The sequence below is a fragment of the Bufo gargarizans genome, chromosome 1 (genome assembly GCF_014858855.1).
Source record: "Bufo gargarizans isolate SCDJY-AF-19 chromosome 1, ASM1485885v1, whole genome shotgun sequence".
Taxonomy (NCBI): domain Eukaryota; kingdom Metazoa; phylum Chordata; class Amphibia; order Anura; family Bufonidae; genus Bufo; species Bufo gargarizans.
Genome location: NC_058080.1, coordinates 58,705,142 through 58,730,246, shown reverse-complemented (window position 1 = coordinate 58,730,246; position 25,105 = coordinate 58,705,142). Strand labels below are relative to the sequence as shown.

Below are 25,105 nucleotides of genomic sequence, written 5' to 3'. Positions count from 1 at the left end.
CTTTGGCATTTGCTGGAGAAGACATTGCACAGTTATCCAAATCTCCCAAGATCTTGGGGAAAAATTAATGCAACGCTGGACAAAAATAAATGTTGTGACATTGCAGAAGCTTGTGGAAACTATGCCACAGCGAATGCGTGCCGTATTCAAAGCCAAAGGCGGTCCAACAAAATATTAGAGTGTGTGTGACCTGTTTTTTGGCCAGGCAGTGTATAATAATACTAAAGTAATATATTAATAATAATACTATTGATCCATAATAGAAAACAAGATTTTTTAAGAAAATAAAATTACAAGAAAAAGCTGTAGAAAATTGCCTTGACAGTAAACAGTATAAATAAATTATTCATGTCTTTGTTCCCGATCTCCTATTTCCCCCAGTAATTTCTTGCTGTGGAGGCTGATGCTTTACTGCCTGTAGAGCTCCATTTCACATAAGAAAGATGACACTAATTCTAAGTGTGTTTTTGGTCTTTCGGGACAGGCTTTTTCAGAACAGAATAAAAATTGTTGCCGGTGTTCAGGATTTTCGCTTCTTAAGAAATGTTGGAACGCTTGTGTCTTACTTACACAGGTGCTTTAGAATTTGGTATGGGGTACTACCAGGGCCGTTTTTAATATTGATTGGACCCTGGCCAAAAATGTACTTTGGCCCCCTGGATCCCGCCTTCCCACACCCTAGGATGCAATCACACCCTCCACCACAACACACACACAAAAAAAAAAACACACACCTAGTAGAGTACAGTGCATTACTGTAAATACTTCCAGTTCTGAAGACTTCAGCGGCTCAGGATCAGTGCTCCGGGCAGCTGGGCTCAGGCTGGAAGTGGGCACCGCTCTGCAGGAAGGAGACCAGGGCTCGGCTCACCCTAGTGTTACAGTGCACCCCACAGTATGCAGTATAGTACCCTATAGTATAAAGCACCCCACAGTATACAGTAGAGCAGTATAGCACTCCACAATATACAGCTCCCCACAGTTTACAGTAAAGCAGTATAGCAGCCCACAGTATACAGCAACCCAACGGTATACAGCACCCCACAGTATACAATAGAGCAGTATAGCACCCCACAATATACAGCACCTCACGGTATACAGCACCTCACAGTATACAGCACCCCAAACTATACAGAATACAGCACCCCAGGTATACAGTAAAGCAGTATAGCACCCCACAGTATACAGCAACCCAATGGTATACAGCACCCCACAGTATACAGCACCCCAAACTATACAGAATACAGCACCCCAGGTATACAGTAAAGCAGTATAGCACCCCACAGTATACAGCAACCCAACGGTATACAGCACCCCACAGTATACTGTAGAGCAGTATACAGCACCCCACAGTATACAGCACCCCACAATATACAGCCCCCATAGTATACAGCACCCCATAGTATACAGCACCCCATAGTATACAGTAGAGCAGTATAGCACCCCACAGTATACAGCACCACACAGTATACAATAGAGCAGTATAGCACCCAGTATACAACACCCTATAGTATACAGTAGAGCCGTATAGCACCCCACAGTATACAGCACCCCATAGTATACAGTAGAGCAGAATAGCACCCAGTATACAGCACCCCACAGACCCCACAGTATACAGCCCCCCACAGTATACAGTAGAGCAGTATAGCCTCCCACAGTATACAGCACCCCACAGTATACAGCCCCCCACAGTATACAGTAGAGCAGTATAGCCCCCCATAGTATACAGCCCCCCACAGTATACAACACCCCACATTATACAGTAGCTTACAGTATCTTAGTATAACAGCCCCTGTCACCCTTTCCTGATGTAATCTTCACAAAAAAAAGCTCCACAAGTCTGGCAAACTTCTCCTGCAGCAACACTCCTGGTAGACAGGACCTTTGATGACCTCATAGCCATGTGACCAGTAATATTGCTAGGTTACTGGTCACATGGTGATGATGTCATCTAAGGTCCTTTAGAGAATCACAGCTCTCACAGTTCGCTGCCTGGAGTGCCGGCAGGCATGGCATGGCACCCCCCTGTGTAGCTGACAGCTTGACACCCGGGGCAGTGGCTAGCAGGGCTCAAGAGGCAGCTGCTTGGGCCCCCCCAGGAGCAACTGGGTCCGGAGCAGCTGCCCCTTTTGCCCCTTGTTAAAGACGGCCCTGGGTACTACCATCATCTTAAACATTATAAACCATTGGTTCACGTCAGATGAGCACTGCAGCTCGACCGGTCTCTTAGTCTCTGTACTTTCACACAATTTCATTTAATTTAATACAAAATGATGTAGCTAGCAAATTTCTAAATCGCTTCATTTAAAAATTATGTCTGTGTCCACCTGAAAAAAGCTGTAAAGTCATGGCCACTAGGGGTCTCACTTCCACTTAAGTTGCAGTCCACTGCAAGTTCTCAGGCGATATCCGTCCTTAGTAACTGAGACACAGAGGAGAGGGCTGAGAGGAAGTGGGGGCGTGTCAGAGCTAGCTAAGATCCTGAGCCTGATAAAAAAAAAACTGCTTCTGAAAATTACAGGAGCCTCCTGCCTTTTTGTAAGTGTGATCTCCCAATCATTTTCTTTTCTGTCAGCTCAAAAGCTGAAAAGAAACATAGTGGGAAGTAAGGTCACAGCAGTACAGCGCTGGCAGATTCCACAGAAGAGAAATGCCCCCTGCTTATAAGAGAAATGCATCAAGCTGTGCAGCTGAAGAGGGGGGGGGCAGCTAATAGCAGGTAGCGACGGGGGCGAGCCTTCCTAGCGTCACCCGTGATGCTAGTGAGGCTCGTCTCCGTCTCTGCCTGCTATTGAAGTACAACCTGTGTGGATCCCAGGCATTAGAGGGGGCATTATAGGAGTTGGATAACCCCTTTAAGCTGATAAAGACATTGGGAAACCCCAAAAAAACTGTACAAAGAAGCACAACCATTATGTAAATCTTTTAAAAACTCTTTAACGCTTTAACGCTAAAAGACCTCAATGGACAGGATGCAAGAGTGGCCATCTCTCCATTTACTTCTAGAAGACTGGTAGTAGGGGTCAGAGGACCTTCTTTCTCCCTCGGCTTAGGGTTCCAGAGGTAAGACCTGCACTTAAGAACCATTTGTACCATATCTTGGAGCCGAGTCTTAAATGTTAAAGAGGTCTCTGGTCCCATAAGGAGATTTTTATAGTTGTCCAGAGTACCCCAAACACTTCATATTTTTGCCCCATATACCTGTTTTCATATCGGCATTTTCCTTCCCCTGTTCTCAGCATTACTGCATCCTGGCAGGATGTTTACATGCAGAACTTCCTGTTTTCATCAGTTTCCTGTTGGATTTTCTAACCAGCATACTTTGCTCTGTAATGTTTCTGTTGGCTTGCACCCTACACCTCCCCTCTACGTGTTATCTAGGCGGAGCAAGCACTGGAAAACATTACTGAGCAAAGCATGCTGGGTTTGGTTTAAAAATAAAAATAAAAAAAAATAAGCTGCCGGGCACAGGAAGTTCTGGTTGTAAACATCCTGCCAGAATGCAGTGATGCTGAGAACAGGGGGAGGAAAGCGCTGATCTCAAAAATAGGAAGTTGGGGCAAAAATATACAGTGTCTGGGGTACTCTGGGCAGATATAAAAAATATCATTATGGAACCGGAGAACCCCTTTAAAATGAATAGGGCTGAGCTCCAATACCGTTTACAACCTGTGGGCAGCTGTGGTGCTGTTTTTTAAGGGGTAAACCATATTTTACTATTACTGTACCCCATTTAATGCTACAAAGTCCGAGAGCTCTTGCCTCTCCTTGTATCCTATTAGTATGGAATACTTTCTGATGATCCTCCTTTCTTCCACCAGTGTTTGGCTGCCGGTTCAATCATTATGAACAGAGAGATTGAGAGCATGGCTATGAGACCGCTGGCTAAAGACCTCACCAGAAGCCTCGAGGAAGTTCGCAATATCATCAGAGACCAGGCCCTCAGGGATCTGAACATCTACACCGAGAAAATAAAAGACTCTCTCCGGCACTTTGATGTTCTCTTTGCAGAGTTTGAACTAAGGTATTTTTTTGTTTTTTTTTCTCAACTCGTCATGAGACAAGTGCACAGTATAGAAGAACATCAAGACTCTGTGCGTAAAGCTCTTCTGCCACAATAGTTTTTGTAAATAGTCTGCATATTGCCATCCCTCTGTTATTCCTCCTGGGAATGTATGAATAAATTGATATCTGGGGGTGAGGGCCTTTCTCAGGATAGACCATCAGTGGTAAAATCCTGGAATAATCTTTTAAGTAGTGTTTTTCCAACCTGCACCTGAAGAGCTTGAAAATGTTTCTAGGTATGAATACAGAATATTCATCACTTGCCGTCCACCTCTGTTTCTGCTCTTCCCGCAGTTATGTATCCGCAATGGTACCTGTAAAATCCCCAAAAGAGTACTATGTACAGCAGGAAGTGATCGTCCTCTTCTGTGAAACCGTCGAAAGGTAAGCATCCTAGGGGGCAGCCAGAATATTTAAAGGGCCACGCCCAGAAACAAATATTTTGTCCCCACTGTTGGTTAATGCGCTGGTATGTAGTTGATTGTTTTTAAAAATGCGCATAGCAATTCATTGATAGATTTTTAGCCTCCGTTAGGCATCGTGCATATGACCGTGTCCATTTTGCGTCCCCGCAAAATACGTATGTGGTCCATGTGCATGCCGCATTTTCTTGTGGACCCGTTGACTTCAATGGATCCGTGGTCTGCACTGTGTGAACAAGCATAGGGCATGTTCTATACTTTGCAGAATGGACACGGAAAGCACACGGAAGTCATCCATATGCTTTCTGCATCCGTGTGTGCAGACCGCGGAGCCATTGAAGTCAGTGGGCCCCCAACAAAGTACACGGACCGCATTCGTATTTTGCGGCTTGCGGACTGCAAAATGGACACAGTTGTGTGCATGCGGCCTTACTTGCTCCCGTTTCCCATTGTGACCCCCCCCCCCCGATGAGACTTGGCGGATCCCCACAGTGTCAGTTGTGTGAACAGGAAGTCAGTTGCTCCAGAGGCTCGTTGTGCGGCTTATAGGCCTGAATAGCGAAACTGACTTCCTGCGAGTATCCCCAGTGGTCTCATTTTTGGGAATGGAGAGGCTGAAAATCTATCCGTTTATTGTAAAGTGATTAGGCATGCCGACACATATACCATCAGTGGGGACAATATAAATTCTGGGAGTGTCTATTTAAAGGAATTGTTAAAATAAAAATTGCTAAATGGAAAAGAAAGGGCTGAAATAATTTGAACTCGTTATACGTGCTTGTTCAACACCTCTCCGCTCCAGCGGGGACCTACCTGTGCACTGCACATGTCCACTGCAGTCAATCACCGGCCTAAGCAGTCTCGTGCCGTATACCACCCAGGGCTGTGATTGGCTGCAGTGGTCACGTGTGGTTAACGCACACATCACGGCCGCAGCCGGGAGAACCCGATTGACGGCACTGGAGAATTAACCCTTTACCTGCCATTTAGAAATGTTTCGTTTAACTCAGACGGACCCTTTAAGCATAGTGGCCATTTGCTCTGGAGGTGCGCCTGTAAATATTCCCAAAATTTGCGTTTAACAGTGGGCGCTGATAGCGGTCCTTGCTAGGGCCCTCCTAATTATTCAGTATGCTGATCCGGTGCCGGGGAGACTTGGCATTTGTAAAGGCATTAAGTCAAGTAAAGTAAATTGTCTCTCCTGCTGATGAGAAGCAGGGGTCCACCGCCCTCACTACGGATTCTTCTAGCGCGAGCCCCTTAATTAAAATTTTGCTTGTGAAAAGAAGAAAGAACCATTACAGGAACTGTCCGAATGTAAAACGGTATCGCCATCCGGCGGTTACCACATCGGGCCGACCCTCAGATTTATCAGATCCGCAGTGTAGAGGGCAGCTTGTGCTGCAGCTGTAATTGAATTATTTCCTGGCAGAAAAGCTGATTTCCATGTTCACGCTCTTATATGTTGAGGCGGATAGGAAATGGGATTAATCTCTGCGAAGCTGAATGGCGCCTAGTCTACGACAGCTGAGCCTCGCACAGGTTTTTAGGATCTTTATGTGACTTAGGTTGCCTTCACATTCGTTATGCCATACGCTTATGCAGCAGGGTCCTTTAAAGGGATTATCTATCTTCAGGGGCCTTTTGGGCAGACCCTTCCCTTACGTGGCTCAACCTGCAGAGGGAAGAATACTTGCCTTCTCCTCGCTGCTGGTTTCCGGCTTCTTTGCCTCCCTGCTTCGGTTCCTCTGTGTCAACATCCAGTTTGATGACTGCTGAAGCCAATCATTGCTTGCAGCGGCGACACATCCACTTTGTGTCACGTGGCGCAAGGGAGAATTTGTCACTACTTCCGCCAGTGGTTGGCTTCAGCAGCCGTCAAACCGGATGTTGACAGACGGGAACTGCAGCAGCGGTGGGGGAGTGAGGAACCCAGGTTTGAGTGATAGCAAACAGGTAAGTATGCTAACCAGTGCAGGTGCGGCCACATGATCTGGTCTGCCCGAAAGACCCCCCCTCCCCCCGAATATGGCAAACCCCAGCTTTTAGGTCAACTCTCTATTAGTGTTCGGCGTCTAAAGTTCGAGTTCAGGTTATCGAAGTATCCCGTTATGGATTCTAAATTCCGTTATGGTCTGTGGTGGCGGAAGCCATAACGGGATACTTCGATAACCCGAACCCGAACTTTAGACGCCGAACTTAAAACACAAGTTCGCTCAACACTACTCTCTATGGATGATATGTGTGTCTTGAACAATGCTGGGCCACCAAATCCACAGTAGATTTTTTAATTTTTTTTTTGCTTCTTGCAGATGACATCACACGCCTGATGTATGCACTGAGAGCTTTCCAGGGGCATGTGGCAAGAGAGAGTCCTGCACGGACACGTTTAAAGCTACTCAGAGCTCTTAGTACTATGACTAAGAGCATAGAGTAACATGAAACGCGTCAGATTTCATTTTGTTTGCATTTTTAATCCAAGCTGAAATAAACTCCTGTTTATGGCAGAAGGTTGTCCGGGACTCTCTGTATGTTCCTGGAAAGCTCTTGGTGCATACATCAGGCATATCCACAGGTGTCCGCACATATACGCCTGTATACTTGAAAAATTGTATACCTCCGACAGACGCTGCAAATCACAATGTGAATGCATCCCATCTCTATTCGTAAGGAGGATTTACTCTGATAATAGGGCAGGGAAGTTGTGCAATAAAATCCCTGATTTACAATGCCCTGTGTCTTCTGCCCCATAGGTGTAATATATATACTACCACAAGAGTGGATAGCGACAGCAAGAACAGTTTAGGGGGCTCTCGAAAAGCTTAGCACAGAGCACCCCCCCATTAACTGTCTGTAGAAATCTTGACGTAATTATGACCCATGAAATTCATTGACCATAGGAAGCCGCTTTTAATGGATTTTTACGGCTACAACGGGGTTATCCCTTAGTAACTGGACAACGGTGAAAAGTGTGTGGAAAGTTTCCTCAATGCTAGAGCTTGCCTAAGGTCTTCTGGTTAGTGTCTATGACCACCCTGTAGTCAACGAGTGAGAAAAGCCATAGTTCTGTATGCCACGTGAATGCTGTGTAACACCTTTCTCCATACAGAGCCTTAAAGCTTGGATACCTCACTCAAGACATGATTGATGATTATGAACCAGCATTAATGTTTACAATCCCAAGACTAGCTATCGTATGGTAAGTGTTGGTGCCTTCCATTTAGACGTCAGGTTTCTTGACTGACCTGGACATGAGGAACCTATCAGTTCTCCAACAGTAACATCTGGATATGTTTACTAACTGAGACTACACTTTCAACAGCAGTTGGCCGATCTCCTGACCCTTGTTTTGGCAAAGCATGTATGTGTTTTCAGTGGGGAGGGAGGAGAAAGCTGGTGTCAGGCTTCTCTGATTGCATCTTACCTCTTGGGAGATCAAAAGGATCAATTTGCCCGTTCCTTCTCTCCCCAAATACGTTAGATTGTTTACTAAATATGCCAAAAACATTGGGTTTGGCCAACAATGTTCTAATTTGTACGGGTGTCGGTAACCAGGCTATACAAGCTGGAGGCAGTGGCACCCCTTGCCAGGTCACGTTCTGGTTTTCCTTCCTTGGTACTCAAAATAGAGCTCTTATTAAAAATTAGTCGTGCCCCTTCTCTTCTTTAGTTGTAATAATTGTCCCATGTGCTCCCATTCCCAATCACCAGAGAAGGCCCCGCACTTCTTAAGGAGACCACAGAAATGTCCCTCCTCATTTTCCCTGTAGTCCCAGTAGACCTCCACGCACATACTGGTAATTGCAGCTCTGCCAGTAGTGACAGTAAGGCCTCCCACCATACCCCTACCACCCTCACATGTACCGGTCTCCTACACACTCGCCTGGTGCACCCTCATCTGGCAGAAATCTGCATTACAAGCAGCTTACATCATCTCTGTACGTAGCTTCTTGCATGTTTTCTGCTGATAGAAATGGATGTAGGAGGAGCACAGAGGAATTCTTCAACAATGGTGATTCTCTGCTTGGCAGGAGCAGTCTTCCCAACTTTTGAAGGACCCTCCAATCCAAGAAAAAAAATCACATTAACTGGGGAATCAACAAATCGCTCCTGGTCCCCTCCTTTTCATCTTTTTAGCTATAGAACCATCAGTTTCTGGGCTTATTCAAGATGGCCGCACCACTTCTCAGACTGCCTGTTTCACGTTGTGCATTGGTATTCAGACACTCCCTGCTGCTTTTCGATTGGCTAGCACAGCTCATGTGAGCAGTGCTGGCCAATCCAAGAGCTGGGATGCACAAGCAGTGTCTTGGACTACCAACGCACAGCGTGCAACAGGAAGTCTGAGAAGTGGCGCGGCCATCTTGGATGATACAAGAGGAGCCCGTAATCCATAGATCTACAGATGAAAAGGTCACTAGGGAAGTGTACTCTTGACTCCCCAGTTAATGTCAACTTTTTTGTCTTGAACTGGAGGGTCACTTTAAGCTGTCCGTGCATTAGGCACTGGGTGGTACTTTGGTACCGAATGCATGAAGGCTTGATAATACTGATAGTGGTTTAGTTCCACTGTAATCTTTATTTCTCCATCTTTTTCTCAGCGGACTTGTTGTTTACTCTGAAGGACCACTAAACCTCGATCGCAAACCGGAAGACATGTCCGAACTATTCCGGCCTTTCCACACGTTGCTACGAAAAATCAGGCAAGTCCATGACTCTCCTTTATGATGAAGCCTCCTTGTGCCTATTTTCTTTATAGAAGTTGTGCCCGTCATTCCCATGGTTCCTCTGTGCCCTGCTAAAACAGTGTTCTTCGCTCAACCTCGAGGAACGTTCTGTTTTAATCTTTTGCATATATCGTTTACTGTTTTTATGAGGTTTTGCATTATTATGATCATTTATATGTACAGAGGATGTGGTAACAATATTGAATTTTCCTCCCTCAGCTCCGTCCTATATATCTGCGGTCTATAACTTTATTAAGTCAGTTTCCTCTCGGATGTTTGCAAAGATTTAGAGCAATTATTGCTGAAACTGTACTGTTACCATAGCGCGGGTGTCTGAGCCTGGAGATTTCAGCGGTGTGCTAGGCCTGAGCTGCATGGAAAGCCTGTGATATACAGTGGAATAGAGGAGTCACCATCACGTTACATGTAAATCCAGTGCACGGGTCACAAAAAAATTGCGCCGACAGTCCTTTCCCCCCGGGAACACTAGAAACGTGCGCGCTCAACTTTCCTCAATCTTCAATGTCTTTTCAGAGGGGAGATCAGCTGGACAAATGATGGGGGGTATGATGGAATGCCACACGTCCCATTTTCGTATGCCTGAGCATCGGATGGGATGCCCTATCTGATGGTTTTGGCAGCCAGGGTTATCATTAGTCTCAGGTTTATCTTGAGAAGTTCTGCTTGAGGTAGCACATTGTCCTATGTTCTCTTAGTCCCCATACATGATGCTTTGTGCACAGGACTCAATTTTAAAGCAGGCATATATATCGTACATCCATATTGTGTTTTATGCGGAGTCTCCACATGGTGAATCCTTGTTGCGTCCCCCACGCGCAGTAGGCTTTACATAGTGTATTAATGCCTGGAGTGTTCCTTTTAAATGGATCTTTTTAGTTCTGTGTAGTAGACTGATACTTTCCTACATACACCAAACCTCCACCTGATAAATCTCTAATCACGATGGACGTTCCTCTCTTCACACCCGTTGCTTCACTGTCGGCTTTCTCCTTCCCGTACTCCTGCACAGACACAGACTTTAAATCCCCCAATGTTTATCCTTCTCACATTCCTGTAATTACTTGAACATGTTCTTCCCCTGTGTCTTAAAGTCCTTGTCTGCTCTACTTCATAACCTCATTGTGCCGGCAGCTACTATGGGAGTCTGTATCCCGCTCATCCTTAGACGTCGTAAAAGAAATAATCTCTACAGTAATTTCTGCTAGAACAGTCTGCACGTTATAGCCTCACTTTTCTTGTCTCTTGTGTTTCAGGTTTTAGCTTTCATCAGTTTTGGGTTTTTCGGTTAGTAGACTTTTACAATGTATATTTAGACTCGTCGTAATCTTGTTTTTTGGTAAAGTTGACGTCATCATGCGCGCCTGCGCATAGGCTTCAGGCGGTAGTGGGGCAGGGAACGATGCGCTCCGCTCCCTGCCCCGCCGCAGTATGTGGGACTGGGTCACTGGTGTCAGCGCTTCAGCAATGAGCGCTTCCATCTGTATTGATGGAAGCGCTCATTGCTTCTGGGCCTGCTGGCACCCCCCGGGCATGCCACTGAGTATAGATTATCCATAGTCGAGTCACATTATTCTGACCACCAGCTAATATCCAGAGTAACCGCCGTGTGCAGCACGGACAGCAGCTAGACAGGCTGGGGTGACTCAGGTCCTGATAGGTTGTCACGGGTATCAGGAGCCATGCTGACTAGTGCATCACACAGCTGCTGGTGGGGGCATCAAGGAGGATCCAAAGTCCGACCACGACGATTAAGGTGGTCCCACAGATGTTGCATTGGGTTCAAGTCTGGGGAATTAGGGGGCCAGGGTAGTATTTGGAAGTCTTTCTAATGCTCTTCCAACCATGTTGGACTTTTCTAGTTGTGTGACATGTTGCATTGTCTTGCTAGAAGATCCCATCCGCCCCAGAGAAGAAAGGCCAAGAGAAGACAATCAGCATGTATGGGTGTACGTGATCTGCAGGGATGGATTAACATAGTACATAGTACATAAGGCCGAAAAAAGACACCCGTCCATCCAGTTCGGCCCGCCATCCCGCAAGTTGATCCAGAGGAAGGCAAAAAACCCCTGTGAGGTAGAAGCCAACCCTCCTCACTTTAGGGGAATAAAAATTCCTTCCCGACTCCAATCAGGCAATCAGAATAACTTCCTGGATCAACGACCCCTCTCTAGTAGCTATAGCCTGTAATATTATTACACTCCAGAAATACATCCAGGCCCCTCTTGAATTCCTTTATTGTACTCACCATCACCACCTCCTCAGGCAGAGAGCTCCATAGTCTCACTGCTCTTACCGTAAAGAATCCTCTTCTATGTTTGTGTACAAACCTTCTTTCCTCCAGACGCAGAGGATGTCCCCTCGTCACAGTCACCGTCCTGGGGATAAATAGATGATGGGAGAGATCTCTGTACTGACCCCTGATATATTTATACATATTAATTAGATCTCCCCTCAGTCGTCTTTTTTCTAAAGTGAATAACCCTAATTTTGATAATCTTTCAGGGTACTGTAGTTGCCCCATTCCAGTTATTACTTTAGTTGCCCTCCTCTGGACCCTCTCCAGCTCTGCTATGTCTGCCTTGTTCACAGGGGCCCAGAACTGTACACAGTACTCCATGTGTGGTCTGACCAGCAATTTGTAAAGTGGTAGGACTATGTTCTTATCACGGGTAGCTATGCCCCTTTTGATGCAACCCATTATCTTATTGGCCTTGGCAGCAGCTGCCTGACACTGTTTTTTGCAGCTTAGTTTGCTGTTTATTAAAATTCCTAGATCTTTTTCCATGTCAGTGTTACCCAGTGTTTTACCATTTAACCACTTCAGCCCCGCTAGGTGAAACTCCCTTCATGACCAGAGCACTTTTTACACTTCGGCACTACACTACTTTCACCGTTTATCGCTCGGTCATGCAACTTACCACCAAAATGAATTTTACCTCCTTTTCTTCTCACTAATAGAGCTTTCATTTGGTGGTATTTCATTGCTGCTGGCATTTTTACTTTTTTTGTTATTAATCAAAATGTAACGATTTTTTTGCAAAAAAATGACATTTTTCACTTTCAGCTGTAAAATTTTGCAAAAAAAACGACATCCATATATAAATTTTTCGCCAAATTTATTGTTCTACATGTCTTTGATAAAAAAAAAATGTTTGGGCAAAAAAAAAATGGTTTGGGTAAAAGTTATAGCATTTACAAACTATGGTACAAAAATGTGAATTTCCGCTTTTTGAAACAGCTCTGACTTTCTGAGCACCTGTCATGATTCCTGAGGTTCTACAATGCCCAAACAGTAGAAAAACCCCACAAATGACCCCATTTCGGAAAGTAGACACCCTAAGGTATTCGCTGATGGGCATAGTGAGTTCATAGAACTTTTTATTTTTTGTCACAAGTTAGCGGAAAATGATGATGATTTTTATATTTTTTTTTTTTCTTACAAAGTCTCATATTCCACTAACTTGCGACAAAAAATAAAAAATTCTAGGAGCTCACCATGCCCCTCACAGAATACCTTGGGGTGTCTTCTTTCCAAAATGGGGTCACTTGTGGCGTAGTTATACTGCCCTGGCAATTTAGGGGCCCAAATGTGTGAGAAGAACTTTGCAATCAAAATGTGTAAAAAATGACCGGTGAAATCCGAAAGGTGCACTTTGGAATATGCGCCCCTTTGCCCACCTTGGCAGCAAAAAAGTGTGACACATCTGGTATCGCCGTACTCAGGAGAAGTTGGGAAATGTGTTTTGGGGTGTCATTTTACATATACCCATGCTGGGTGAGAAAAATATCTTGGTCAAATGCCAACTTTGTATAAAAAAATGGGAAAAGTTGTCTTTTGCCAAGATATTTCTCTCATCCAGCATGGTTATATGTAAAATGACACCCCAAAACACATTTCCCCAACTTCTCCTGAGTACGGCGATACCAGATGTGTCACACTTTTTTGCTGCCAAGGTGGGCAAAGGGGCACATATTCCAAAGTGCACCTTTCGGATTTTGCAGGCCATTTTTTACACATTTTGATTGCAAGGTACTTCTCACACATTTGGGCCCCTAAATTGCCAGGGCAGTATAACTACGCCACAAGTGACCCCATTTTGGAAAGAAGACACCCCAAGGTATTCCGTGAGGGGCATGGCGAGTTCCTAGAATTTTTTATTTTTTGTCACAAGTTAGCGGAAAATGATTTATTTTTTTTTCTCTTTTTTCCTTACAAAGTCTCATATTCCACTAACTTGCGACAAAAAATAAAAAATTCTAGGAACTCGCCATGCCCCTCACGGAATACCTTGGGGTGTCTTCTTTCCAAAATGGGGTCACTTGTGGCGTAGTTATACTGCCCTGGCAATTTAGGGGCCCAAATGTGTGAGAAGAACTTTGCAATCAAAATCTGTAAAAAATGACCGGTGAAATCCGAAAGGTGCACTTTGGAATATGTGCCCCTTTGCCCACCTTGGCATCAAAAAAGTGTCACACATCTGGTATCGCCGTACTCAGGAGAAGTTGGGGAATGTGATTTGGGGTGTTATTTTACATATACCCATGCTGGGTGAGAGAAATATCTTGGCAAAAGACAACTTTTCCAATTTTTTTATACAAAGTTAGCATTTGACCAAGATATTTTTCTCACCCAGCATGGGTATATGTAAAATGACACCCCAAAACACATTGCCCAACTTCTCCTGAGTACGGCGATACCAGATGTGTCACACTTTTTTGCTGCCAAGGTGGGCAAAGGGGCACATATTCCAAAGTGCACCTTTCGGATTTTGCAGGGCATTTTTTACACATTTTGATTGCAAAGTTCTTCTCACACATATGGGCCCCTAAATTGCCAGGGCAGTATAACTACCCCACAAGTGACCCCATTTTGGAAAGAAGACACCCCAAGGTATTCCGTGAGGGGCATGGCAAGTTCCTAGAATTTTTTATTTTTTGTCGCAAGTTAGTGGAATATGAGACTTTGTAAGGAAAAAAGAAAAAAAAAGAAAAATCATCATTTTCCGCTAAATTGTGACAAAAAATAAAAAATTCTAGGAACTCACCGTGCCCCCCACGGAATACCTTGGGGTGTCTTCTTTCCAAAATGGGGTCACTTGTAGCGTAGTTATACTGCCCTGGCAATTTAGGGGCCCAAATGTCTAAGAAGTACCTTGCAATCAAAATGTGTAAAAAATGGCCTGCGAAATCCGAAAGGTGCCCCTTTGCCCACCTTGGCTGCAAAAAAGTGTCACACATGTGGTATCGCCGTACTCAGGAGAAGTTGGGGAATGTGTTTTGGGGTGTCATTTTACATATACCCATGCTGGGTGAGAGAAATATCTTGGCAAAAGACAACTTTTCCCATTTTTTTATACAAAGTTGGCATTTGACCAAGATATTTTTCTCACCCAGCATGGGTATATGTAAAATTACACCCCAAAACACATTCCCCAACTTCTCCTGAGTACGGCGATACCAGATGTGTGACACTTTTTTGCAGCCTAGATGCGCAAAGGGGCCCAAATTCCTTTTAGGAGGGCATTTTTAGACATTTGGATCCCAGACTTCTTCTCACACTTTCGGGCCCCTAAAAAGCCAGGGCAGTATAAATACCCCACATGTGACCCCACTTTGGAAAGAAGACACCCCAAGGTATTCAATGAGGGGCATGGCGAGTTCCTAGAATTTTTTTTTTTTGCATAAGTTAGCGGATATTGATTTTTTTTTTTGTTTTTTTCTCACAAAGTCTCACTTTCCGCTAACTTAGGACAAAAATTTCAATCTTTCATGGACTCAATATGCCCCTCACGGAATACCTTGGGGTGTCTTCTTTCCGAAATGGGGTCACATGTGGGGTATTTATACTGCCCTGGCTTTTTAGGGGCCCTAAAGCGTGAGAAGAAGTCTGGAATATAAATGTCTAAAAATGTTTACGCATTTGGATTCCGTGAGGGGTATGGTGAGTTCATGGGAGATTTTATTTTTTGACACAAGTTAGTGGAATATGAGACTTTGTAAGAAAAAACAAAAACAAACAAAAAATTTCCGCTAACTTGTGCCAAAAAAAATGTCTGAATGGAGCCTTACCGGGGGGGGGGGGTGATCAATGACAGGGGGGTGATCAATGACAGGGGGGTGATCACCCATATAGACTCCCTGATCACCCCCCTGTCATTGATCACCCCCCCTGTAAGGCTCCATTCAGACATCCGCATGATTTTTTACGGATCCATGGATACATGGATCGGATCCACAGAACGCATGCGGACGTCTGAATGGAGCCTTACAGGGGGGTTATCAATGACAGGGGGTGATCAGGGTGATCACCCCCCTGTCACTGATCACCCCCCCTGTAAGGCTCCATTCAGACATCCGCATGATTTTTTACGGATCCATGGATACATGGATCGGATCCACAGAACGCATGCGGACGTCTGAATGGAGCCTTACAGGGGGTTTATCAATGACAGGGGGTGATCAGGGTAATCAGGGTGATCACCCCCCTGTCACTGATCACCCCCCCTGTAAGGCTCCATTCAGACGTCCGCATGATTTTTTACGGATCCATGGATACATGGATCGGATCCACAAAACGCATGCGGACGTCTGAATGGAGCCTTACAGGGGGGTTATCAATGACAGGGGATGATCAGGGTGATCACCCCCCGGTCACTGATCACCCCCCCTGTAAGGCTCCATTCAGACATCCGCATGATTTTTTACGGATCCATGGATCGGATCCACAGAACGCATGCGGACGTCTGAATGGAGCCTTACAGGGGGGTTATCAATGACAGGGGGTGATCAGGGTAATCACCCCCCTGTCACTGATCACCCCCCCTGTAAGGCTCCATTCAGACATCCGCATGATTTTTTACGGATCCATGGATACATGGATCGGATCCACAGAACGCATGCGGACGTCTGAATGGAGCCTTACAGGGGGTTTATCAATGACAGGGGGTGATCAGGGTAATCAGGGTGATCACCCCCCTGTCACTGATCACCCCCCATGTAAGGCTCCATTCAGACGTCCGCATGATTTTTTACGGATCCATGGATACATGGATCGGATCCACAAAACGCATGCGGACGTCTGAATGGAGCCTTACAGGGGGGTTATCAATGACAGGGGATGATCAGGGTGATCACCCCCCGGTCACTGATCACCCCCCCTGTAAGGCTCCATTCAGACATCCGCATGATTTTTTACGGATCCATGGATCGGATCCACAGAACGCCTGCGGACGTCTGAATGGAGCCTTACAGGGGGGTTATCAATGACAGGGGGTGATCAGGGTTATCACCCCCCTGTCACTGATCACCCCCCCTGTAAGGCTCCATTCAGACATCCGCATGATTTTTTACGGATCCATGGATACATGGATCGGATCCACAGAACGCATGCGGACGTCTGAATGGAGCCTTACAGGGGGGTTATCAATGACAGGGGGTGATCAGGGTAATCAGGGTGATCACCCTCCTGTCACTGATCACCCCCCCTGTAAGGCTCCATTCAGACGTCCGCATGATTTTTACGGATCCATGGATATATGGATCGGATCCGTAAAAATCATGCGGACGTCTGAATGGAGCCTTACAGGGGGGTGATCAATGACAGGGGGGTGATCAATGACAGGGGGTGATCAGGGAGTGTATATGGGTGATCACCCGCCTGTCATTGATCACCCCCCTGTAAGGCTCCATTCAGACGTCCGTATGCTTTTTGCGGATCCGATCCATGTATCCGTGGATCCGTAAAAATCAGTAAAAATCATACGGACGTCTGAACGGAGCCTGACAGGGGGGTGATCAATGACAGGGGGGTGATCAATGACAGGGCGGTGATCAATGACAGGGGGGTGATCAGGGAGTTTATATGGGGTGATCATGGGTGATCAGGGGTTTATAAGGGGTTAATAAGTGACGGGGGGGGGGTGTAGTGTAGTGTAGTGTTTGGTGGGACTGTACTGAACAACCAGAGTCCTCTGGTGGTCGATCCGAACAAAAGGGACCACCAGAGGACCAGGTAGGAGGTATATTAGACGCTGTTATGAAAACAGCGTCTAATATACCTGTTAGGGGTTAAAAAATTCGGATCTCCAGCCTGCCAGCGAACGATCGCCGCTGGCAGGCTGGAGATCCACTCGCTTACCTTCCGTTCCTGTGAGCGCGCGCGCCTGTGCGCGCGCGTTCACAGGAAATATCGCGTCTCGCGAGAAGACGCGTATATGCGTCCAGGAGGAATAAAGCAACCACCTCCCGGACGCATATACGCGTACAGCGGTCGGGAGGTGGTTAATAAGTACGGATGACTTGCATTATTCCTTCCCATGTGCATAACTTTACATTTGTCAGTGTTAAACCTCATCTGCCACTTATCTGCCCAAGCCTCCAGTCTATCCAGATCCCTCTGTAGCAGTATACTGTCCTCTTCAGTGTCAATTACTTTACACAGTTTAGTGTCATCTGCGAAAATTGATATTTTACTATGCAAGCCTTCCACAAGATCATTGATAAATATATTGAAGAGAATAGGGCCCAATACTGACCCCTGAGGTACTCCACTAGTGACAGTGACCCAATCTGAGTGTGTACCGTTAATAACCACCCTCTGTTTTCTATCACTGAGCCAGTTACTTACCCACATACAGATGTTTTCTCCCAGTCCGAGCATTCTCATTTTATATACTAACCTTTTATGTGGTACAGTGTCAAATGCTTTGGAGAAGTCCAGATACACGACATCCATTGATTCGCCGCTGTCAAGTCTAGAACTTACCTCCTCATAGAAACTGATTAAATTAGTCTGACATGACCGATCCCTCACGAAGCCATGCTGATATGGCGTTATTTGCTTATTTCTGTTGAGATGCTCTAATATAGCATCTCTCAGAAAACCTTCAAACAGTTTACCCACAACAGATGTTAAACTTACCGGCCTATAGTTTCCAGGCTCTGTTTTTTGGCCCCTTTTTGAATATTGGCACCACATTTGCCATGCGCCAATCCTGTGGGACATTCCCTGTCAACATAGAATCTGCAAATATCAGAAATAAGGGTCTGGCTATGACATTACTTAATTCCCTTAGGATACGGGGGTGTATGCCATCCGGTCCTGGCGATTTGTCTATTTTAATCTTTTTAAGTCGCTGTTGTACTTCTTCCTGGGTCAGACAGGACACTTTTAATGGGGAATTTATTTCAACATTCTGCATGTCATCTGACAGTTTATTTTCCTCAGTGAATACATTGGAGAAAAAAATATTTAACAGCTTTGCTTTCTCCTCGTCGCTCTCTGCGACTCCCCCCTCATTACTCTTTAACGGGCCGACACCTTCAGATTTATACTTTTTAGCATTTATATAATTGAAGAACATTTTAGGGTTAGTTTTACTCTCTTTGGCAATTAATCTCTCGGTCTCTAGTTTGGCCGCTTTTATTAGTTTTTTAAATGTTTTATTTTTTTCCTTATAGTTTTTTAGTGCTTCCGTGCTACCCTCCTGTTTCAGTGAATGATATGCTTTCTTTTTGTCATTTATTGCTTTCTTTACAGTTCTGTTTATCCACATTGGTTTCTTTTTGTTCCTTAACCTTTTATTCCCATACGGTATGTACTTCTCACACTGAGATTTTAGGATGCTTTTAAAGATATCCCATTTTGTGGCTGTATTTTTATTTTTGAGGACTTTGTCCCAGTTAGTTAGGCCTATGGCCTCTCTTAGTTGGCTAAATTTAGCTTTTTTGAAGTTTGGTATTTTTGTTCCTCCCTGTAGAAACGCTCTTTTGAATGCTAATTGGAAGGTTATTACTTTGTGGTCACTATTTCCCAGGTGTCCCCCAACCTGCACGTCTGTTGTTCTGTCAGGCCTATTGGTTAATACTAAGTCCAGTATGGCCGTCCCTCTAGTCGGGTCCTGAACCAGTTGGGAGAGGTAATTGTCTTTGGTTATTGCCAAGAACCTGTTTCCTTTATGAGATATACAGGTTTCAGTTTCCCAGTCTATATCTGGGTAGTTGAAGTCCCCCATAATAACCACCTCATGATTTGCAGCCTTGTCTATCTCGTTTAGTAGTAGAATTTCTGTGGACTCTGGTATATTAGGTGGTTTATAGTAAACTCCTATTAGTAATTTATTGTTGTTTTTAGCTCCATGTATCTCTACCCACAGTGACTCCACATGTTCATGTCCCTCACTTATATCTTCCCGGAGTGTAGGCTTTAGACCGGACTTTACATAAAGGCAGACCCCTCCCCCTCTCCGGTTTTGACGATCCTTTCTAAACAGGCTGTAACCCTGTACATTAACTGCCCAGTCATAGCTATCATCCAGCCATGTCTCAGTTATTCCCAGTATGTCATAGTCCTCCTCACACATCACTAATTCCAGTTCACCAGTTTTATTAGTCAGGCTTCTGGCATTAGTGTACATACATTTGAGAGGTTTATGTATATTTTTTACTCTACACCTTTCCTTCTGAACTGTTCTAGTCCCTCCTTCCATTCCTCCCCCATTCTCACTACCTTGCCCCCGGTCTCTATCTGCACTATCTTCCCATTCTATAACATAATTACCCTCCCCCCAGTCCCTAGTTTAAACACTCCTCCAACCTTCTAGCGATCTTCTTCCCCAACACAGCTGCCCCTTCCCCATTGAGGTGCAGCCCGTCCCTACGATAGAGCCTGTAGCCGACTGAGAAGTCGGCCCAGTTCTCCAGGAACCCAAACCCCTCCTTCCTACACCAGTTCTTGAGCCACTTGTTAATCTCCCGTTGCCTTTCTTGTGTGGCTCGTGGTACAGGCAGTATTTCGGAAAATACTACCTTTGAGGTCCTTGCCCTCAGCTTTTGACCTAAATCCCTGAAATCATTTTTAAGGACTCTCCACCTACCTCTAACTTTGTCATTGGTTCCGATATGGACCATGACCGCTGGATCGTCTCCAGCCCCTCCCAGTAATCTGTCGATTGATACCCAAATCAGTTGAAAGTGCCTTCCACATGAGTGAGTGAGCCAGAGAATGCCACGAAAACCTTCCCCAGACCATAACCCTGCCACCACCAGCTTATCTTCTTCCAACAATGGTTGCAGGGGATGTTTCTCGCTGACTTGCCAATGTCCATCCATTTGATGAAGCAGGAAACCTGACTCATCCGAGAAGACAAGCCTTTGCCAATCATCGAAGATCCAATTTCGCCGTGAAAATTGAAGCCTTTTCTGCCGATGTAACTTGGTTAGCAGAGGGGCAGTGACCATCCGTCCGCGTAGGAGCCCCATATGCAGTAGGGTTTGCTCAACTGTTGTTAGACACACGTCTGGAAGCACACGTCTGGAAGTAGGGTGTCGGGCAACCCTTGCACACCTTCATAGCCGACTTTCACCTCCCATATCAATTGCACGTGGTGCTCCGCAGTTTCCACCTCACTTATTCACAATGGTGTCATATGTCCACTCATAATACACTTTCACCACAGCAGCACGAGAACAGTTCACACTACGCAGCTTCAGAAATGCTGCCACCCTTAGCCCGAAGACCAATAATCATCCCTTTTTGCAACTCTGATAAATCGCCCCCTTTTACCCATGACAGCAATGAGGGATATGTGTGCAGACAGCCTATCTCACACCTTATATACCCACCACGCCGGCTCACCACACGTGACGTCCTTCATGAGCTATGCGCTTCCGACATCGAAAGTAGGAAATGTTCAGAATAATGTATTTATGATCGAACTAAAAATCTATTCTGGATATAAGTGGGTGGTCTTTTTGATAGGTTTCACGGTATATACTTCATAGGTCTTAAGGAGTGATAGAGTGGTGACTGTGTCACGGACAGAAGGATCATCCTTTATCCCTCTGGTTTTGGCACCACATATATATCGTTCCTAGCGAGCGTGCTCGTATTTGCCTGGAGCTTCAGTCATGAACTGATCCCAGAAGCAGATGCTTTGGGGAGACATTTCGGGAAGCTCTGTGCTGGCGCAGGTTAGGAGAGTATTAAGCTTCTCCAGTGCCTCTTAATAATGATATGCTGCTACTGATTACTTGTGCGATGGCGAGATAATACCTGGGGATTAAGTCAAATTAATTCAGCCGTTAGCATCCTGAAAATCCTGGTGTTTCCTAATTGGAGCTAATTTTCTACACAGCACCCCTGCTTTGTGCAGTTACTCGCAGCATGTTAATTATGATTGAGCACCCTTCTAGCTGCAATCTACTAGCTGCACCCCAAACACGCTCAACAGGGGAGGGAGGGGGTCCCTAAATCTGCATTCGTAGGCTTTGTTCACGTTTCCGTTTTTGGCAGCAGTGAAATATCTGCATTTTCCACGGACGGCGCACGTATCCATTGATTTTAATGTGTTTGTTCACACATCTGACCCATACACTACTTCAGTGTATGATGCAGACCAAACACATCCACCGAAGTTTATGGGTCTGTGAAAAAACCACTGGCACAACATGGATGACATCAGTATACAGTATCGGTAGTAGATGCTCTGAAAATAAATTTTCTGTCCATTTCAGGGAGAGCTCCACAGAATTGCATTTAATTTCCCGGGGAGGGGAGGCCTTGATGTGACCCTCTTACTTTCCAGCCATGAAGCCTCAGTAGACCAGGCGGCCGGTTATTTCTGTGAGCTCGGCTAGCCAGATTAATTTAGATTTTTCTTCATATAGTGTCTGCATAAAGCGTGCCTCTTTATTGTTCCGCTGGAGCTATCATCATTACTATGTGTTATTAGCATTCTGTTTGTTTGCGGCGACTGACGGAGCGTGTTAATGTGTTTATCAAGCATTAGAAGCGCGCTGCTCCGTGTTGGCAGCTCGATAGAGACCAAATGCATTACGTCATTGCACGGTGGCCTTCTTAGACTCTGTTCACACTATCCCAGATATCGGCGAATCCTACCACAGCTGGAGTGTCGGAGGTTAGCCGTCACTGCTGTAGGCTGAGCTTATCTTGCAAACGATGAACAGTGCAAGTATGAACAGATCCTTATTAGCCTCTTAGGTCCTGGTTACATATCAATTCGTGCCATGCAGTACCCACCAAGCATACCTCACACCATTTAGACACAACTTCCGTTGACTTCATTTCCTGGTACTGCAACTCACGTTCACTTAAACTGCAATACCGGGCACAGCCACAACCATACGTATGGTGCTGTTCCTGGGTAAACAGTGATGGGCCCCTAAATTAGTGCCTAGAACTGGACAAGTACAGATGCAATATTGATGGCCTGTAATAAAGATCATCATATTAAAGGGGTTGTCCAGCGGAATTACATTTTCCCGATCCTGGCTGAACACTCAGGAAATGGCGAGAGATGTCTGTCACTGGCTGCAGCAATTGCTCACCTCCGCCTGTGATTGGCTAAGCAGTTGTCTTAAGTCATTTCCTGCGTGTCATGGCAGCACCAGGAAGTGGAGACTAGCACAGAACCTATAGATGTCAGAACATCAGGGGATCGGTGAGTAGCTTTTTTTTTTTTACCCTATTTGCCCTAGACACAAGACAATCCCTTTTAAAGTCCCTGGTAAACTCTGTTGTTTAAAGATTCATGTACACTTTTTCACCTTCCAAAACTGTTATACTGATGATGATCTATCCAGTATCTGATCAGTTGGGGTCTGACACCCAGGACCCCCGCCGATCAGCTGTTCGAGAAGGCACTGGCGCGCTACAGCCTTCTCCTTGCTCACCAAGCACAGCGCCGTACATTGTATAGCGGCTGTGCTTAGTATCGCGCTTAACCCCGTTCACTTGAATGGGGATGAGCTGCTCCTAGGCCATGTGACCAACGAACATGTCGTCAATGGCTTAGGAAAAGCTGCGAGAAGGCCGCGACGCTCACAGGAGCGTCTGTGCCTTCTCAAACATCTGATCAGCAGGGGTCCTGAGTGTCGGACCCCCACTGATCAGGTACTGATGACCTATCCAAAAGATAGGTTATCCGATCTAAAGTCTCAAAAAAAAAAACTTTAATCCACTAAAATACTGTTATTCAGTAAGCTTTATTTTCTATATCCCAGAGCTGCATTCACAATTCTGTAGGCCTCAGAGCCGAAATCTCCCAGCATTTCCTGGTGGATGTCTTCAACAATGTGATTTGTGTTCTGATGTGTTCCGGGAGATGTAACAGTCCTACAGCATAATAGGAGCTCAGCTAAGCTCTTAGGGTTGTTTCTGACAACAAGATTGTCGACTGTTTCCAGTAACAGCCAGCAGAATTGTGAACGCTGCTCTGGAGTATAATACAGATTGTAACGTAAATATTTTTCATAATTTCTCAAAATAAACATACCTTTTATGGCAGTCTGCATATAGTCATGCCACCCATTGGTTTAGTCGTAGGGACTGCAGTGGCAGTGACTAGGATCAGGCACCTGGTCACCCTTTAACCGAATAGTTTTCACTGATAGTTTTATGTTATTTTTTTAATGATTTTTAGAGCAAAATTGCTGTTTTGACACAATTCTGAAATTCAGGAGAAATCCAATGTAAATATGGCCTTACTATTGCTTCACCTTTAGCACATGAAAGCTGAGTGTACTCTTTAAAGCCTAGGCCACCCGTGGAGCTTCGGAATAATTGTAGCAGTGATACGGCTTTCAGCTCAGTATCATTTTATGTCCCCGCCAGCAAGTTCTTCATCACCTGAGCTGTTTGTAGATACAAGCATTTGCTGCCTGTTCTCGCAGTTTTCTTCTATTTGCACATTCTCTGAGAAACTAATAGCTTTTTGATGCATTAACATATGTCAGACATTTTCAAATGCCAGCGAGACATTTCGGGACGCCGCTGTTTGTGGGATTGTTGCACCTTTGTTTTATTTTTATATTATTGCTCTTGTTTCCTGAGAATTAAGCTGTAATAGAGATAATGCTGAAAAATAAATTCCTCTGGAGCAGAAGAGTTTTCTATGTTCTGTGCTAGTGCCGACGTATTCTTCATCCAGATTTCCTAAAGTTGGCATATGTAATTACTGCCCCCTGGTTGGGTGGGGTCGGGTCCATCCTGTGTTTTTATACGTGACGCTAAGATATCTATATCTACACTTGACCTGTGCTATGTAGACAAAATGCTACACGTGTCATCTGATTGTGACAAAAGGAATGGTTTGCCACACTGATGGCCTGGCTTATGTGGGGCACACTGGTGGACCAGTCAATGCACCCACTTTTGCCTGTTGTTGGACATGGCCCTTACTTGCTGCTTCTGGATGATTATTTTATCACTCTGTTAGTGCCTCGGTAATTTTTCCTCCCTTAGGCCCCTTGCAGATGAGCGCTCCACCCGCAGCAAGTCCGCATCGCAGCACCCGGCCTGACCTCCCAGCGCTACCGGGGGTCACATAGCATTATATTGATTTAGGATGCTATGTAACCCTTACAGTTCTGGAATGTATTGGATAATACTGGCATAATGCTGCCAGTGTTATCCAATACAATCCGGAACTGTAAGGGTTACATAGCATCCTAAATCAATCAGGCCGGGTGCTGCAATGGGGACTCGCTGCGGGAGGAATGCTCGTCTGCAACAGGCCTTAGGCTTCCTGCGCGGTTGCATGTAGACTTGCAGAAATTCCTCACAGGTTTCAGTGCCTTTCTGCACCAAATCTGTACCCAAAACCTTGTTATTTGCGGTTTGTTTTTTTTTGCAGTGGATTTGTTGCAGTTTTCCACAGATCTCATCCTTGCATCTAAGAGGGTAGTAACCCCCTGAAAGAATTGACATGCTGCAGATAATCCTAATCTGCTCGGCAGATCATTTTCTGCACAGAATGAAGAAGTGTATATGAGATGTGACTGGTCCCAACTAGCTTGCTGGTCCTTATGCTGCATTTCTTCTGCACAAGAATCCACGCAGTAAAACTGTGC

At 45.3% G+C, this 25,105-nt stretch overlaps 1 protein-coding gene across 4 annotated transcripts in view; it reads left to right on the top strand.

Moving 5' to 3' along the window:
* Positions 1 to 25,105, top strand: part of ZFYVE28 (zinc finger FYVE-type containing 28) — a 162,468-nt gene that overhangs the window by 98,724 nt on the left and 38,639 nt on the right. For all 4 annotated transcript variants that reach the window (XM_044295524.1, XM_044295517.1, XM_044295512.1 and 1 more), the window contains exons 4-7: positions 3,822 to 4,024; positions 4,360 to 4,449; positions 7,597 to 7,686; positions 9,089 to 9,190. In XM_044295524.1, coding sequence (XP_044151459.1) covers positions 3,822 to 4,024; positions 4,360 to 4,449; positions 7,597 to 7,686; positions 9,089 to 9,190 — 485 coding nt within the window. The remainder of the gene's footprint in view (positions 1 to 3,821; positions 4,025 to 4,359; positions 4,450 to 7,596; positions 7,687 to 9,088; positions 9,191 to 25,105) is intronic.